Source organism: Myxocyprinus asiaticus, chromosome 33 (assembly GCF_019703515.2).
Source record: "Myxocyprinus asiaticus isolate MX2 ecotype Aquarium Trade chromosome 33, UBuf_Myxa_2, whole genome shotgun sequence".
In the NCBI taxonomy this organism is placed as follows: domain Eukaryota; kingdom Metazoa; phylum Chordata; class Actinopteri; order Cypriniformes; family Catostomidae; genus Myxocyprinus; species Myxocyprinus asiaticus.
The window spans coordinates 44,342,948-44,361,792 of record NC_059376.1 but is presented as its reverse complement, the minus strand read 5'-3'; the positions used below and the strand labels follow the sequence as shown (position 1 = coordinate 44,361,792).

At 36.4% G+C, this 18,845-nt stretch overlaps 2 protein-coding genes across 2 annotated transcripts in view; both read right to left on the bottom strand.

Annotated features, from left to right (window-relative positions):
* Nucleotides 1-8,097, bottom strand: part of LOC127423872 (geranylgeranyl transferase type-1 subunit beta-like) — a 12,583-nt gene extending 4,486 nt beyond the window's left edge. Inside the window, exons 1-5 of the mRNA XM_051668540.1 lie at nucleotides 7,958-8,097; nucleotides 2,120-2,238; nucleotides 1,830-1,897; nucleotides 1,440-1,591; nucleotides 1,094-1,226 (exon numbers count right to left, since the gene is read on the bottom strand). Of these exons, the coding sequence (XP_051524500.1) occupies nucleotides 1,094-1,226; nucleotides 1,440-1,591; nucleotides 1,830-1,897; nucleotides 2,120-2,238; nucleotides 7,958-8,076 (591 nt within the window). The 5' untranslated portion in view covers nucleotides 8,077-8,097. The remainder of the gene's footprint in view (nucleotides 1-1,093; nucleotides 1,227-1,439; nucleotides 1,592-1,829; nucleotides 1,898-2,119; nucleotides 2,239-7,957) is intronic.
* A 2,242-nt stretch (nucleotides 8,098-10,339) lies between these two features.
* LOC127423866 (coiled-coil domain-containing protein 112) lies at nucleotides 10,340-18,058 on the bottom strand. Its single transcript, XM_051668529.1, has 9 exons — nucleotides 17,899-18,058; nucleotides 17,687-17,793; nucleotides 17,501-17,590; nucleotides 17,335-17,410; nucleotides 16,867-17,254; nucleotides 12,253-12,666; nucleotides 11,314-11,409; nucleotides 11,076-11,194; nucleotides 10,340-10,546 (listed from the first exon to the last, which is right to left on the bottom strand). The coding sequence occupies exons 1-9, from the start codon at nucleotides 17,943-17,945 to the stop codon at nucleotides 10,516-10,518; spliced, it is 1,368 nt and encodes a 455-aa protein (XP_051524489.1). The 5' UTR covers nucleotides 17,946-18,058; the 3' UTR covers nucleotides 10,340-10,515.
* Nucleotides 18,059-18,845: the final 787 nt, after the last annotated feature.

The window sequence follows — 18,845 nt, the reverse complement described above, 5'->3', positions numbered from 1 at the left end:
CAGCTGAAATGTTTTATTTTTAATATATTTTCTGAAGAAAGATAAACAAATATGATGATGAAAGACAAAACATTAAATGCCATGGATCAATTACTGTGTAATCCATGACCAAACTACAGGTTAAAAACATAACCTTAGAAAGGTGTCAGCATCATTATTTTATTTTTCCACAGAGATCGGTAGATCTATTAATAAAATCAGTTGAGTTCAGCACCTCTTGCTGCATTATATGCCAATGGTGTGAGTCCAAAATGGGGGGAGAACAACTTTTTTGTGTTGTTTTTCCAAAGTTAGAGAGACTATAACTCCAGAATTATTACAGATATCTTGATATTCTTTTAGTTTCTGGTTCAGAATAAACTTTCCTTTTTGTATATTCATTTGTAAGGCCTTATATGTTTTAATCCCAGAGATATGGGGCTCTCAATGTGACTCAATATGAACATTTTTAAATTTGACCAATTATTTTCAACAGTGGAAAACCAAATGTGCGTAACATGGTATGAAATTTCTTGTCCAACAAAACAAAGTTCTGTAAGTACAAATAATGTTATAAGTAGAAATTAACCTTTTATTTATTCACATAAAAACAATAATGACAAAATCTTGATTTTCCAAAGTCCAGAATACTTTATATAATTCAGAATAAGTGACTCATCATCTAGTGTTTGGATTTCTGAAATGTACATCTGTAAAGCTCTGGGTCCAAATAACAAAGATGATGAAACTCGACTTTTTTAGTAACAATACATTTTTCTCTTTTAATTAGTGATTTTAGTAATAGACCTACTTATCTCTGTAAATAACAAAATAATGGATTACTTAGTAAACACTCATCCACAGTATTTTGTCATTTGGATTCCATCATCATTTATGTTTTTCTTTCACTTGTAAAACATTTATGAAAATATATTAAAAACAAAATTGTTGACATGGAATGACCCAGAAACAACTGATGTGAGACAATAAATACAGAATGAAACCGATCAGTGTGCGCAACACATTTTACTTGCGTGATGTGAAACAGGATTGACTAAATGAAGGGTGGAACGTGATTGTTAGTGTGAATATGACTTGTGTTTGTGTTACTCACAGTACTACTTCTGATGTAGTCGATGGCTTTCTGGCGGTCCATTCCAGACCAGTCGTCCAGCATATAACAGATACAGGCAGCACAGTACACAAACCTCATGTCATTCTCACTGCCTTCTGGAACAGCATAAAAACTGCAGTGCAAACAAAACAAGACATTTGAAGACTGCAAACATTCATATAAAACACATCTATTCCAATGAATCTGTGCAATGTTAATGCGACAAAAGCAAAATCTGCTAATCAAAAATACCAGTTTGATTGTGCTGCTGTACCACTCTGAATATTTGACATACTACAGTAAACAACAATATCATACATGTGAAACACATGTGAGAATAACACACCTGCCGTCCTCCAGCTGTAGCGCCTTTAAACCAATCAGACAAGCGTCTTTATTGACACGACTCAGATCGTCACCCAGAATAATGAGACAAGCAAGTCCAGTGTACGTCATCGCCACGTGACCGCTGTCATATGAATGAAGAACACCTGGACCCTGTGAAGAGATTTACACACGGACACGCATTCATATGTATTACTGCTGTATTAGTGAACTCTATCTAAAGTTCAGTTTGCATTAATGTTTCCAACAATTAAACTCTCCAATCTTTACAAAATACTGCACCACATGACAAACGATGAGAAAACCTGTAAGATACTGTGATTTTTAAATGACCTGTCCTGCCCCCGGCTGTTTCTTCAAGTTTATGCCACAAGCAGAATATTATTCGTACCTTAGAAGTGTTATATGGAACTCCAATGTGTGATGAACCGCGGAAGCCACAGCGTGAGAGATTCGACTCTGATCATACAGAAAGAACCATCATCTAATGACACTGCCAAGCTTTACAGCAGCAATACTGCCCTCTAGTGCTTTTACCCTTCCCCAAATACATACATTAATCTCAAAACAACATTTTTACTTTATTTCAAGTACAAAAAGACATCAATTAGATGAGCCATTAATATATAATAGAAAGCATGAGAGAAGTGGAAGCCCATCATCTGATGAGAGAAGACTTACTGTCATCTGTGGGCAGAACTTGCAGTGAATAAATCCACTCGATTAAACTGGGTTTGTCTATGACATCCAAAGCATCAAGAACATCCAGTCCCGACAGAGCGAAAAATACAACAGTCAACCTACACATAAAAAAAACACATGAAGAACAAATATTACAGCACCAAACACTACAAATAATATACATCACAATAAACACTGTATACTGTATGCATCACAGTGAATATTATATACAGTATGACTATACACACTAAATATGACTTTACATGACCATGCACTCTACAGTATATATAATTATAAACACTATACATGACTATATACACACACACACACTTATATATATATATATATAATTATAAACACTATACACTACACTCTATACACCACTATACATGACTCTCCATTCTATATACAACTATAAACACTATACACTACACTCTATACATGACTATACACTCTACATATAACTATAAACACTACATGACTATACACTACAATCTACATGACTATAAACACTATACATGATTATACACTCTATATACAACTATAAACACTATACACTACATTCTATAACACTATACATGACTATACACTCTACAGTATAACAATAAACACTATACACTCTACATATAACTATAAACACTACATGACTATACATTATATATAACTATAAACACTATACACTACACTCTATAACACTATACATGACTATACACTCTATATATAACTATAAACACTATACATTACTTTACACTATATATAACTATAAACACTACATGATTATACTCAATATGATTATAAACACTAAACATGACTATACACTCTATATATGACTACAAGCACTAAACACTACACTCTTTACCTCACTATAAACACTACAAACGAGTATACACTCTATACATCACTGTAAATACTATACACTACACTCTATACATCACTATAAACACTACAAATGAGTATACACTATAAACACTATGCACTACACATCACTATACCCTCTATACATTACTAAACACTACAAATGAGTATACACTCTATACATCATTATAAACACTATACATCACTATAAACACTACAAATGAGTATACACTCTATACATCGCTATACATGACTATAAACACTATACACTACACTCTATACATCGCTATACATGACTATAAACACTATACTCTATACATCACTATAACACTACAAATGAGTATACACTATAAACACTATACACTACACTCTATACATCACTATACCCTCTATACATTACTATAAACACTACAAATGAGTATACACTCTATACATCGCTATACATGACTATAAACACTATACTCTATACATCACTATAAACACTATACATCACTATAAACACTACAAATGAGTATACACTCTATACATCGCTATACATGACTATAAACACTATACTCTATACATCACTATAACACTACAAATGAGTATACACTATAAACACTATACACTACACTCTATACATCACTATACCCTCTATACATTACTATAAACACTACAAATGAGTATACACTCTATACATCGCTATACATGACTATAAACACTATACTCTATACATCACTATAACACTACAAATGAGTATACACTATAAACACTATACACTACACTCTATACATCACTATACCCTCTATACATTACTATAAACACTACAAATGAGTATACACTCTATACATGACTATAAACACTATACATCACTATACCCTCTATACATTACTATAAACACTACAAATGAGTATACACTCTATACATGACTATAAACACTATACACTACACTCTAAACACTATAAATGAGTATACACTCTATACATGACTATAAACACTATACATCACTATACCCTCTATACATTACTATAAACACTACAAATCAGTATACACTCTATACATCACTATACAAGACTATAAACACTATACACTACACTCTATACATCACTATAAACACTATAAATGAGTATACACTCTATACATCACTATAAACACTACAAATGAGTATACACTATACATCACTATATATACTATAAACACTATACATCACTATAAACACTACAAATGAGTATACACTCTATACATCACTATAAACACTATACATTACACTCTATATATCACTATAAACACTACAAATGAGTATACACTATAAACACTATGCACTACACATCACTATACCCTCTATACATTACTAAACACTACAAATGAGTATACACTCTATACATCACTATAAACACTATACAACACTATAAACACTACAAATGAGTATACACTCTATACATCGCTATACATGACTATAAACACTATATTCTATACATCACTATAACACTACAAATGAGTATACACTATAAACACTATACACTACACTCTATACATCACTATACCCTCTATACATTACTATAAACACTACAAATGAGTATACACTCTATACATCGCTATACATGACTATAAACACTATACTCTATACATCACTATAAACACTATACATCACTATAAACACTACAAATGAGTACACACTATAAACACTATACACTACATTCTATACATCACTATACCCTCTATACAATTACTATAAACACTATACATCACTATAAACACTACAAATGAGTATATACTCTGTACATCACTATAAACACTACATACTATAAACACTATACATCACTATAAACACTACAAATGAGTATATACTCTATACATCACTATAAACACTGTACATTACACTCTATATATCACTATAAACACTACAAATGAGTATACACTATAAACACTATACACTACACTCTATACATCACTATAAACACTACAAATGAGTATACACTCTATACATCACTATACATGACTATAAACACTATACACTGCACTCTATACATCACTATAAACACTATACATTCTATAAACACTACAAATGAGTATGCATTCTGTACGTCACTATACACTCTATACATCACTATAAACACTACAAATGAGTATACACTTTATACATCACTATAAACACTATACACTACACTCTATACATCATTATAAACACTAAATGAGTATACACTCTATACATCACTATAAACACTATACGTACTATAAACACTATACATCACTATAAACACTACAAATGAGTATACACTGTACGTCACTATACACTATACTTCACTATAAACACTACAAATGAGTATACACTGTACGTCACTATACACTATACTTCACTATAAACACTACAAATGAGTATACACTGTACGTCACTATACACTATACTTCACTATAAACACTACAAATGAGTATACACTGTACGTCACTATACACTATACTTCACTATAAACACTACAAATGAGTATACACTGTGTATGTAACTATACACTATACTTCATTATAAACACTACAAATGAGTATACACTCTATACATGACTATAAACTTCACTCTATATATCACTATAAACACTATAAATGAGTATACACTCTATACATCACTATAAACACTATACATACTATAAATGTTTATACATCATTATAAACACTACAAATGAGTATGCACTCTGTACGTCACTATACACTATACTTCACTATAAACACTACAAATGAGTATACACTGTACGTCACTATGCACTATACTTCACTATAAACACCACAAATGAGTATACACTGTACGTCACTATACACTATACTTCACTATAAACACTACAAATGAGTATACACTGTGTATGTAACTATACACTATACTTCACTATAAACACTACAAATGAGTATACACTCTATACATCACTATATATGACTATAAACACTATAAACTTCACTCTATATATCACTATAAACACTATAAATGAGTATACACTCTATACATCACTATAAACACTATACATACTATAAATGTTTATACATCATTATAAACACTACAAATGAGTATGCACTCTGTACGTCACTATACACTCTATACATCACTATAAACACTATAAATGAGTATACACTCTATACATCACTATATATGACTATAAATACTATACACTACACTCTATATATCACTATAAACACTACAAATGAGTATACACTATAAACACTATACACTACACTCTATACATCACTATACCCTCTATACAATTACTATAAACACTACAAATGAGTATACGCTCTATACATCACTATACATGACTATAAACACTATAAACTTCACTCTATATATCACTATAAACACTATAAATGAGTATACACTCTATACATCACTATAAACACTATACATACTATAAATGTTTATACATCATTATAAACACTACAAATGAGTATGCACTTTGTACATCACTATACACTCTATACATCACTATAAACACTACAAATGAGTATACACTCTATACATCACTATATATGACTATAAATACTATACACTACACTCTATATATCACTATAAACACTACAAATGAGTACACACTATAAACACTATACACTACACTCTATATATCACTATAAAAACTACAAATTAGTATACACTCTGTACATCACTATACATTTAGGGGCAGTGGTGGCTCAGCGGTTAAGGCTCTGGGTTACTGATCAGAAGGTTTGGGGTTCAAGCCCCAGCACCACCAAGATGCCACTGTTGGGCCCTTGACCCTAACTACTCCAGGGGTGCTGTATCATGGCTGACCCTGCACTCTATGTGAAATATGTGGAAAAAAAAGAATTTCACTGTATATGTGCAAATGTGTGATATATAATTATAAAAAAAATTATATAAAAAAATTGTATGTCTCTATACATGACTATAAACACTATACTGAAGCCATTGTGAAGAAGGCTCTTCTTGCTGAGGAAGTTTGGAATGAACCGCCACATCCTCACATGGTTCTACACCTGCACTGTAGAGAGCATCCTGACTGGCTGCATCTCTGCCTGGTACGGCAATAGCACCGCCCACAACCGCAAAGCACTGCAAAGGGTGGTGCGAACTGCCAGACACATCATCACATCCTCCCTCCAGGACATATATACCAGCCAGTGTGGGAAAAAAGCTCGGAGGACCATCAGAGACTCCAGCCACCCGAGCCATGGGCTGTTCTCACTGCTACCATCAGGCAGGTGGTATCGCAGCATCAGGACCCGCACCAGCCGACTACATGACAGCTTCTTCCCCCAAGCAATCAGACTTTTGAACTCTTGATCTCCCATGATCAAAATACATCAGCACTGCACTTTATTACTCTTACTCTTATATCTCACACCGGACTGTCATAATTTATATTATTATTATATTATATTCTTTCTTAACAACTTACTATCAACTGACAGCCTGAATGTCAATACAGTACAATACAACCTACTGTACATTCTATATATACTATATATACTTTTTATTGTATAATGTTTATTCTATATTGTGCGTATTGTATACTGTACATTGCATGTTATTATTTGTATATTGTGTTGTGTAATTATGTGTATATTAGATATGTAAATTATGTTGTGTAAATCTGATGTTTATTGTAAATTGGTATATGTCTCATCACTGTCACGATTACTATATTGCTCGTAACTGCACCCAAGAATTTCACACACCATTGCACTTGTGTATATGGCTGTGTGACAATAAAAGTGATTTGATTTGATTTATACACTACACTCTATCCACCACTATATATGATTATTCATATTATAAATACTAAACACGACTATATATTCCTAAGCCTATATATGTCTATATAGACCTTACATGTACTCTATATATGATTATTTAATGATTGATAATAATTTAATAACATAAGAGTAATATTGTAAACATGAGCTTTGTTGTTGTACTGAAGTGTCATTTCCGTCCTGCGGGGGTCAGTCTACTGATATATGACAGAATTGTTTAAATGATCGTTTCACCTGCTTGTCTCGTACGGCGCGTATCTCTCGGGCAGCACGTGCAGGCAGCGCTGGAAGAATCGCACGTGCCGCTCGCGCAGAAAATCATCACGATCAAAATCACTGAACACCTCCGCCATCTTCACACCGCGCGCCGCTTCCGGTACACACACCGGAAAACACGAGACAAAATAAAAGTCCCACCTTGCTACATAAACATACAGTAGTGGCCAAAAATATTGGCACCCTTGGTAAATATGAGCAAAAAAGGCTGTGAAAAAAAAAACAGAATTGAATAAAAAAATTAATTTTTTTTTATTTTTTATTATTAAATCCTTTTGAAAAATTCACAAAAATCTAACGTTTAATTGAAGTAAAACAAATGAAACAGAGGAAATATCTCATTATTAAATAAATATTTTTCTCCGAGACATATTGGCCATAATTATTGGCACCCCTGGAAATTCTTAAGACTAAAATATATCTGAAGAATATTCCCATTTATGTTTTACATTTATACATTTAGCAGATGCTTTTATCCAAAGCGACTTACAGTGCCCTTGTTATAGGGACAATCCCCCTGGAGCAACCTGGAGTTAAGTGCCTTGCTCAAGGACACAATGGTGGTGGCTGTGGGGATTGAACCAGCAGCCTTCTGCTTACCAGTTCAGTGCTTTAGTCCACTACACCACCACCACTCCATATTTTAATTTTTTTAGTAAACCTGGGTGACTAGGAACATGAAATTGTGCATGCCATGACTTCCTGTTTCACATGGGTATAAATATGAGGTAACACACAGGCCAAATTCCCTTAATCATAAATCACATTGGGTTTAACTAAAGAATATAGTTATGATGTGTGGCAAAAGGTTGTTGAGCTTCACAAAATGGAAAGTGGCTATAAGAAAATAGCCAAAACATTGAAAATGCCCATTTCCACCATCAGGGCAATAATTAACAAGTTCCAATCAACTGGAGATGTTAAGAATTGGCCTGGAAGAGGACGTGTGTCTATATTGTCTCAATGCACAGTGAGGAGGATCGTTCAAGTGGCCAAAGAATCTCCAAGGAATACAGTTTGAGAATTGCAGAAATTAGTTGGGTCTTAGGGTCAGAAAGTCTCAAAAAAATATCAGACATCACAAGTTTTTTGGGAGGGTTTCGGGAAAAAAAGCCTCTGCTCTCATCCAACAACAAACTCAAGCGTCTTCAGTTTGCCAGACACTACTGGAACTTCAAATGGGACCGGGTTCTATGGTCAGATGAAACAAAAGAGATTTTTTTGGCAACAAACACCAGAGATGGGTTTGGTGCACAGAAAGATGAAGTACCACCCAATGCCCACGGTTAAATGTGGTGCTGGATCTTTAATGTTGTGGGGTTGTTTTTATGCCAGAGGTCCTGGAAATCTTGTTCAGATACATGGCATCATGGACTCTATCAAATACCAACAGATAAAAAATCAAAACCTGACGCCTCTGCCTTACAGTGGGCCCTGGTTGGATCTTCCAGCAGGACAATGATCTAAAACACACATCAAAATCAACACAAAAATGGTTCACTGACCACAAAATCAAGGTTCTGCCATGGCCATCCCAGTCCCCTGACCTGAACCCCATAGAACACCTGTGTGGAGATTCTGTATGGAGGAATGGTCTCAGATCCCTTCATGTGTTCTCCAACCTCATTAGGCATTATAGGAGAAGACTCAGAGCTGTTATCTTGGCAAAGGGAGGTTGCACAAAGTATTGAATAAAAGGGTGCCAATAATTATGGCCAATGCATTTTGGAGAAAAGTATTTATTTAATAATGAGATATTTCCCCGTTTCAATTGTTTTACTTCTGTTAAAGGTTAGATTTTTGTTAATTTATTGAATGAAAGATCAAAAGTATAAACAATGCAGATTTTTTTTCACAGCCTTCTTTGCGCATATTTACCAAGGATGCCAATATTTTTGGCCATTACTGTATGTATAAACAATAAGTCCATTTTATCTTGTTTTACTTTGGATGCAAAATATATTCAAAATGTATTAATTATGCAAGTTTTACATCCACAAAATGGGAAAAACAGAAGTCTTTGTGTTCTGACTTGAAGACTTTTAACTCAAACTTTCAGAAATACAAAAACTGAAACCTAAACTTGTAAAAACTATAAAAAATTCTTGAACTGTTTAAATGTATGTAAATGTCTTATTTTATAATTTTTACTGTAGATGTTTGATCATTATTAATATCTATATTTGCTCTCTGTACATGTTTTCGTTTGACACATTCTTGTATTTATGGACATGCAAAGAAAGTTTGATTTTTGTGGGGAAAAAAGGCAGTCATTAGATGTAACAAATGCTTTTAATTCTTTCCTTGAAAATGACTAATTTCATCTGTATAAATGTGGTCTTAAATGATTTGCAGGTGCATTGTGATCAAAAATAAAGTTTAATGGCCATTTAAATGTAAAATATGATATCATGAAGATGTCAGAAGAAACCAACAGAAATATTGAGTATCTTTAAATTAATAATTGTATGCAACATCTCAGAGATTTGCTGGTTGAGTTCTTCTGCATCAGGATTTCACAAGTCTTGTCTCCATGTTGGAACGGCCCTGTGGAGAACACATTGACATACACATTCAATCAAACACAAAAACATGAGCAGACATTTTTACACTTGTGGAGCACATCGACTCTGGCGATTCAAAACGAAACAAACGAATCGAGAGAAGAAGTGGTCCTGGGAACATTACTGTCAATCTTTTGAGAAAAATGCCATTAAATGTTTGTTACATTTAAATGACTCATTCATGTGTACAGTTAACGTTTCTTCATGTCTTACAATATCAATCATTTAATGACACTATTTAACACATGGTGTGTATGTGTGTGCCAGTGTTTCAATAGAACACTGAACACAAACACCAAAGTGACTTACAGTGCATTTAGAGTACATATTTATCAGAATATTTATCATCACTGCGCCCCCTGGGCATCAAACCTATGACCTTGGCATTGCAAGTGCCATGCTTTACCAGAAGAGCTGTCCAATAACTGATGCTTAACCTTTCAAAACACAGACTGGTTATGATTTTTATTCAAATTAGGCACAAATGTCCATTGAGATGTCTAGTACAGTACCTGTGGAACATGTGTAACACCGGTCCACACCCGGACGGGCCAACCGCTTTAGTTCGAGACTCCCACCCTTCAGTGGCTCTCCAAAGTCTCGAGGGATCTCGACTGACATGAACTTCCACCTAATGCAAATAAACCACAATTTCACTTGAAAAACAGCAGCTGTGTTTTCAAGCTGTAACATGACTTTAATGTAGATTAGAACGGTTATTTTATAAATGTATTTATCCTAACAGTTAACCTTCTCCTTGAGTTTAGCTAGTTTCCGTTGTCGCTCACAGTCCTCCTCGTGTTTACTCTGTTTCTCCTGCAGTTTTACCTCTAAACGCTGCGAGTCCTGAAGAGTGAATGAGTGACAGCTTTATTAAGTGCACACATCTCAGCAGCGCTCATTTTTACAGTTTTTTCTCCCCAATTTGGAATGCCCAATTCCCAATGTGCTCTAAGTCCTCGTGGTGATGTAGTGACTCGCCTCAATCCGGGTGGCGGAGGACGAATCTCAGTTGCCTCCGCGTCTGAGACCGTCAATCCGCGCATCTTATCACGTGACTTGTTGAGCGCGTTACCGCGGAGACGTAGCGCATGTGGAGGCTTCACGCTATTCTCCGCGACATCCACACACAACTCACCACACACCCCACCGAGAGCGAGAACCACATTATAGTGACCACGGGGAGGTTACCCCATGTGACTCTACCCTCCCTAGCAACCGGGTCAATTTGGTTGCTTAGGAGACCTGGCTGGAGTCGCTCAGCACACCCTGGATTCAAACTCGCGACTCCAGGTGAGATAGTCAGTGTCTTTACTCGCTGAGCAACCCAGGCCCCTAGAGACTGTTATTAATTTTCCATGTTTTAGCCAGTTTAGGATATTGCATTGCATGTAGCATCCTTTTACAGAAACGGCGTATTCACAATGCAAGTTACGCATTGTGACTAGCATGTCAATTAGTTCAAGCAGCTGTTCATTCGGTTCTTTGTGCAGATGTAAGTTGTAATATTATATACTGTATATGTTGTGTTTACATTGATTAATCTTATGTATAAATAGCATGTCTTAGAGTGAGGTAATTAACCCGTTTGTGTTTTGCTGATGTATTTTGGTAATTTTGTTGCATTTCAGTCACTTTTGTGGTAACAGACTTTATCAACAAACAATGCAGAGCTTAACAAACGCTCACTCTTTCTTGAAAGTGTTTGATGTTTTCTGCCACGAGTCTGTGACGCTCCTCTCTCTCCATCTGCTCCTGCACCTCCTTCTCCAGCAGACGCTGCTCCTCCTCCTGCTTTTTCTGTCGGACATGCGCCTCCACAAGGAGCTTCACCTCCAGCTGTCTCCTGCGCTCTTCTGTTGCACGTCTCCTCCTGAGGATCTCGTCTCTCAGCTGCTGCTCCTGAGCTTCTTCCTGCTGCTGTTTCTTGCGGTTTCTCCAGGCCTCCAGTCGCTCCGACGCCTCCCTGCGTTGTTGCTCCTGTCTGAGGCGCTGAGCCGCTGCGGTCGTCTCCTCCAGCTCCTCCTTCACATCATCTCTGTCCTGCTGCTCTCTCTGAAGGTCCTGCTCTCTCTGCTTGGCTGCTCTCCATCTTTGGATGGCCTAATGGTGAAGAAACCAAAGCAGAGTCCAAAGACCAGGGTGAAGAGTTGATTTCAATAAGTGAGAACCTACTAGAGAATAATCAAGTGCTTGTCCACCATCGGGCGAAAGGTTCTCATTGTGGAACTGTGCCATTCTGTACCAATCCGGGCTCACTGGCACAGTTATGGTTTCTTTTTCCACTGTAGTGCTGTGAAATACACTGCATGCCACTCAACTTGGAAAGGTGTATTTTCCAACTTCCTATGAGGAAAAGTGCAATGGAACGCCACTTGTAGTCACACTTCCAACTTGAAAACTCAGGAAAATATGCAGATTTACTGTTAAACATTCACTTTTATAAAAAAATATCCATCAATGTGTCAAAGTTCCTACATTACATGATGATAAAACTTGTTTAGCAAATGTTTGCAGAGACACAGTGAGTTACATTCTCTTTAGATAATTGCACACATGGGGGCATATTATAGAAATCTTCCTATCTTAAGTCTTAAAGGGTTAGTTCACCCAAAAATCAGCTGGCTGTTTGACAGTCCAAAAGTTATATTTAGGCAGCATAAAAGTAATCCACATGACTCTAGTCGATCAATTAATGTCTTCTAATTTCAAACAGCAATACAGCGCTGGTTCGGAAGCAATGATTTAAAGTTAAAAACGTTTAAATTATAAATTTGTTTCTTACAGCAAACTAACTCTCGCATGACGTTCGTTCCTCTGTTGTATACAAAGCACACGCTTCTGACTTCTAGCGTGAACGCGCCATAGCGCTCATGTCACTGATGCATCGACTGCTGGAAGGAAGTGATTTTTTTTCTCAAAGTTAATAAAGTTTTAATTATCGATTTGTTTTGTACACAAACGTATCGATTCAGTTCAGAAGACATTAATCGACTGGAGTCGTGTGAATTACTTTTATGCTGTCTAAATATGACTTTTGGACCGTCAAACAGCCAGCAGTCTAATGGCACCCGTTTACTTGCACTGCATGGATAAACTGAGCTGAAATGTGCTTATAAAAATCTTCATTTCGGTTCTGCTGAAGAAGAAAAGTCACACATTTGGGATGGCTTAAAGGTTAGTAAATCATGAGAGTATTTTCATTTTTGGGTGAACTATCCCTTTAACTTATGATCTGAGCTGGGTTTCCCAAAAGCATCGTAAGCTTAAGTTGATCGTAGACACCACTGGCGCCAATAGACCTTATTTACGCTGGTGCCATCTTTGATTTTTAATGGGAATGACAATGATATCTGTCCAAGAACATTCAGTTTACAAAGAACCCCAGACAACATGAGTTGTGGAAAATCAGAAGTGATCTAGGAGCTTTATACAGCTTTATACTGTTCATGTCATTGAAGAGACTGTAAGTCAATCCATCACAGCCTCATTTTCATTCCCATTAAAAAACAAAGATGGCGATAGCGTGAATAAGGTCTATGGTTTCTACGATCTACTTAGCTTATGATGCTTTTGGGAAGCGCAGCCCTGATCAGTTAAGTTAGGATTTTCAAAAATTCACATTACAGAAGCAAATCTTAACTGTAGTTAAGATAATGCACCAAGGAAAGGTTATTCTGTAATAGCTTTTGTCCTAAATGAGAACTGAAATTACCATGATAACCAAGCAGATAAGATAGGATTCTAAAGTTAGTATCTTCCAGTAATACGCCCCCTGTAAATGCTTGCATAGCATCATCGTTGATCAATTTGGTTGCTAGGAGGCATCTCTGTTGACAACCGAATATCTGCTAAGCTAAGGGGAGCGTTGCTGAGAGATTTGTTTGCTTAAATGTCATCATCTGTGCATTGGAATGCTTTTATGGTCTGAGATCAGAGAGACAGAGTCAAAATATCCCACATTCAATTTTGAATGGAACACAGCATTAGAATCACTGATATACAGTATATAGAACTGTATCGCTGACGCAACGGTAAACTGCCCACAGGAGGTGAAGCCTCCATAAGTGTTCGAGCGGCCATCTTGGTATGCCCAAACTCTCATAAAGCATCAATGACTGACAGGTGAAAACACCCCGTTTCACCATCTCCGACCTGCGGATACGACAGTTGCATTTCACCCTTTAGTGACAATCATGTTTAATGTTTAATTTGCTCGTTATGGATAATATTCATTACAAGGGAGAAGACATATGCGGATCGTGATGTCAGAGCATCCACCTGTCCCGGTGTTCAGTCTATCAGTACAGCACAATGATCACCAAAGGAGGCGGCAAAACTGTCCACAAGTTGTAATGTAGGAAAAGCTGTAATATCTGCTTGTTTAGGGTGACAATACGTTCTTACCCCCAAAAGGGACTTTAAAAAAGTCAAACCGGGATTTTTAATTCGCCTCAAATGCCCGGGATTTGCCTGTTTTCATATTGAAGTGCTCTCTGTAGTCATACATGGATAAATGTCATAAATACGTGTTCGTTTGCCATTTAAATCTAGTATATCAGTTTAATTTTAACCATCTTTGCTTTGCGTGTCTCCCTCAATCTCTGTGCGCCCACTGTGCATGTGATAGAGGGAGAGAGATCACTCTTATTCAAGTGACCACGAGAAAAAGGCACTTTTTGATGAAAACATAAACCAAATAACTCTGAACAAACACTTCGATGTTTGCAATAATTATGTCTGTTAATGTCCTCAGTTTCAGTTAACTTGTTTACATTCCGCTGATCTGTTCGCCACTGAAGTTAGTTTGAGGTATAGTGTTATACACAGAACTCGCTCCGGCTTTACTTTAAATAAATAAATAATTACATGTGTGGGATGTTTGTGTTGTAGGGATGTACATAAATATTTCAGATATAAAATCAGTGATTGAATGACTAATGTATACTCACTTAAAATATACTGTTTTCTATTAAGTCAATAAGCACACTGGAATGTTTGGGCAGAGCAATATGGCAGCGCAGTGGCTTCACTGTTATGACGTCTTCAGCAATCCAGTTCTATGTTACGTATATATCAGTGATTAGAATGGACTGTGTGAGCAAGTGACGAATCATGAGTCGCCACATCATTGCAGGCGTTCCACCAGCATGGTTCTCTGCTCTGAGTACAGTTAGCTAACCGTGCTGAGAAGTAGTACCGTACTGTACCGTGTTCAACTGGACATGCTACAGGAAGCGTTACTCTCAGTGCTCAGAACCACTTGGACCGATGGCGGACAAGCAACTTTATTTTGTATTCAGCCTAAAGCCGGTGCACACTGTACGATCTTTTACGCTGGCTGCTCGTCAAACTGTAAGATATTATCCCAATGAGTTCTAAAAGCCATGACACGGTGTGACAACATGTCAGACTGTATGATGCACATCGTAACCAAAACTTTGGTCCCAATCGTTCCAATTGACAATACTGTTCGATCTCATCTGGCTGTTGTAGGAGCAGTGACTGCACAACTGCGACTGCCAGAACTTCATTGGAGGTTGAGATTTATCGTTTCGGCCGTCAGTGAACATGTCATACTGAGCAATCAAAGATTGCTGATTTTGCCCAATGACATGATAAATCATTCATGATCCCTGAAAACTGTCTCAGACGGCAAAATCGTACAGTGTGGACCCGACTTTAGTTAAAGGTGCTGTAAGTGATTTTGGCTTTTTTGATAATTTCCAGTGGACTTTAGCACAGCGGAATTCAAGTGCCATTGAATTAGACCCCTCCCACCCCCTCAACCACACCCCTAAAAAGATATTTCAGCCAACCCAATGTCAGCAAACATGAATAAATGAACGGCAGAGAGCATTCTGGCCACTCCTCTGACTCTGTCTGCTGTTTTTAGAGTCTAGACAGAGACCGTTTAGCACAAGACGGAGCACATGCATTAAAACGAATGGGAGAAATCTGAACGGCCAGTATGGTGAATGTAGAACAGGAAGTCCCACCAGATATTCTTTTATTTACAGAGATATGTTCTATGATTGTTATCTTGAACAACCGTTTTGGAGGTCTTGATCTTTCCCCATTCAAGTAAATAGGAGCTGTAGCTTTATGCCGCTTGTTTACATTGAAAATAGCCTGAATGGCATTGAAAAGCACTTTGGTCTAGAGCTGGCACAGACACAGTGATTTCTCACGACACCTGTTTCCTTGATCTCTGTCAGGTAGTAGAGGCATTTTATGCATGCTATTAAATTAAAACAATCCTTTAAAAATACTCATGTGATGTTAAAGAGAGTTTGTTGGTACCTCCCTCTTGTTGTCCTGTAGATGGCACAGCTCAAGATACCACTCTTCATGCACTTTAATGTCCTCTTCAGTTTTATCAGGTAAATAAAACTTGGCTTCTTTTCTGTAGGAGGGTTTTCCGCTGTGTTTCGTCCAAACTTTTACGAAGCTCTGATGGTCATACGTGTCCCAGCCGCCCTGTGAGCCTCCTCGCTGCTGGAGAAACATCTCAAGAGCCGTCACCTCTGGAAGAAGATTCCTCGAGTTCTTCTGGTCTGTGGAGAGTTTGTCCGAGCGAGCTCGTGGAAGACCGTCTGCTTTTACTGGCAAAGACCAAACATCAATCTTTTTCTCCAAGGCAGTGATTTCCTGCCAAACTGTCGTCTCCTCTTTCAAGAGCTCCTCAAAACTAGACAGGAAAAGATGTTTCATCAGTGATACAGCAAATCGACTCACACCAAACACATTTAACAGAAACATGTCTTATACCTTTGATATTGTGAGTCTTTGAACATGTTGATGGAGTTTTCGATATCTGTCATGGTGTCTTTTAATTTGTCAATCACTAAATGTAACAGAAATCAGAAGAATGTGCAGCATTAAAACAAGAGAAAATGTTTCTTGAGAGCAGGTAATTTCCATCAGATGTTCTTACAGTCTGGAGATGGTTTGACATCTGTGAGCTGCACCTGAAATCTATAAACACAATTCTTCATCTTCTGCAGCTGTTGTTGCACCTTCAGGACTATTAAAAACAAACAGATATTAATATATACAAGATACAGGAAATATAACAAGAGTCTGTGAAAATGTTTAATGAAGATGATTTTTTGTGTCTTACTGTCAGATTTGAGTTCAGTTTGGAGTTTATTGTCAAATTCTTCAAACACACTTAAAGTCTCTTTGAGATCATGAATTCTGTGAGTTTCTCTGTTGTGTTTGCAAAGTCTGTATAAAGCGAGATTACTGAATTAACAGTAATACATGATATGCTGTTACAATCTGTTATCAAACATGAGCAGTTCTCTGTAAAATAAAAATAAATCTACTCACAACTTTCTGAGACGCTCCGTTTCTCTCTGAAAATCCGCAACAGACATTCTGATAAATCAACCGTGTTTAATTAAACTGCTCAAAAACACACGAAACAACAGAGTGATTAAGAATCATATACAGCTATCGACATCTGCGCAGGTGTGTTTGCAGAGCTGTTGCCATGAGAACGACATTGTTGAAAGTCTGAACAGAGACTGGTTATCTCGAGACGGACCACTGAAAGCGCAACAGCGACCGCCCACTTTTTCAGCTGTCTGGGTTCCGGAAGTGTTTTCCCCGTTAATTTCTTCCATAGACTTTTAATAAAATCCTTCATAAAAGAGTTGTGAGACATGAACCAAACCAACCAGCTCCGAGGAGAATTATAACATCACAAACTTTGAATTGAGGCTAAAAAGTATTTGAAAATTGGACACAAAGACAAAGGTACAAGTCTCTGTACTTATTGTCTTTCATGAGGTCACGGACTACAATCCCATGAAGCATTGCGAATCAGAATCAGACTCAGAATGAGGTTTATTGCCAAGTATGCTTACACAAGGAATTTGTCTTGGTGACAGGAGCTTCCAGTACACAACTATACAAAAAAGAGCAACAAGACTTTAAAAAAATAATTACAATTGAATAAAAAATAGATAAATTTTGAAAAGAAAAAAGTATATATAGAATAAACAATAGACTATATATACTGTATATACACACACACATATATACATACATATATACAGATATACATACATATATATACATACATAGATATATATATATACACACACACATATATACATACATACATACATACATAGATATATGTATATATATACACACACATATATACATACATACATACATAGATATATATATATATACACACACACACATACATACATACACATATACATACATGTACACATACATACACACATATATATATATATATACAC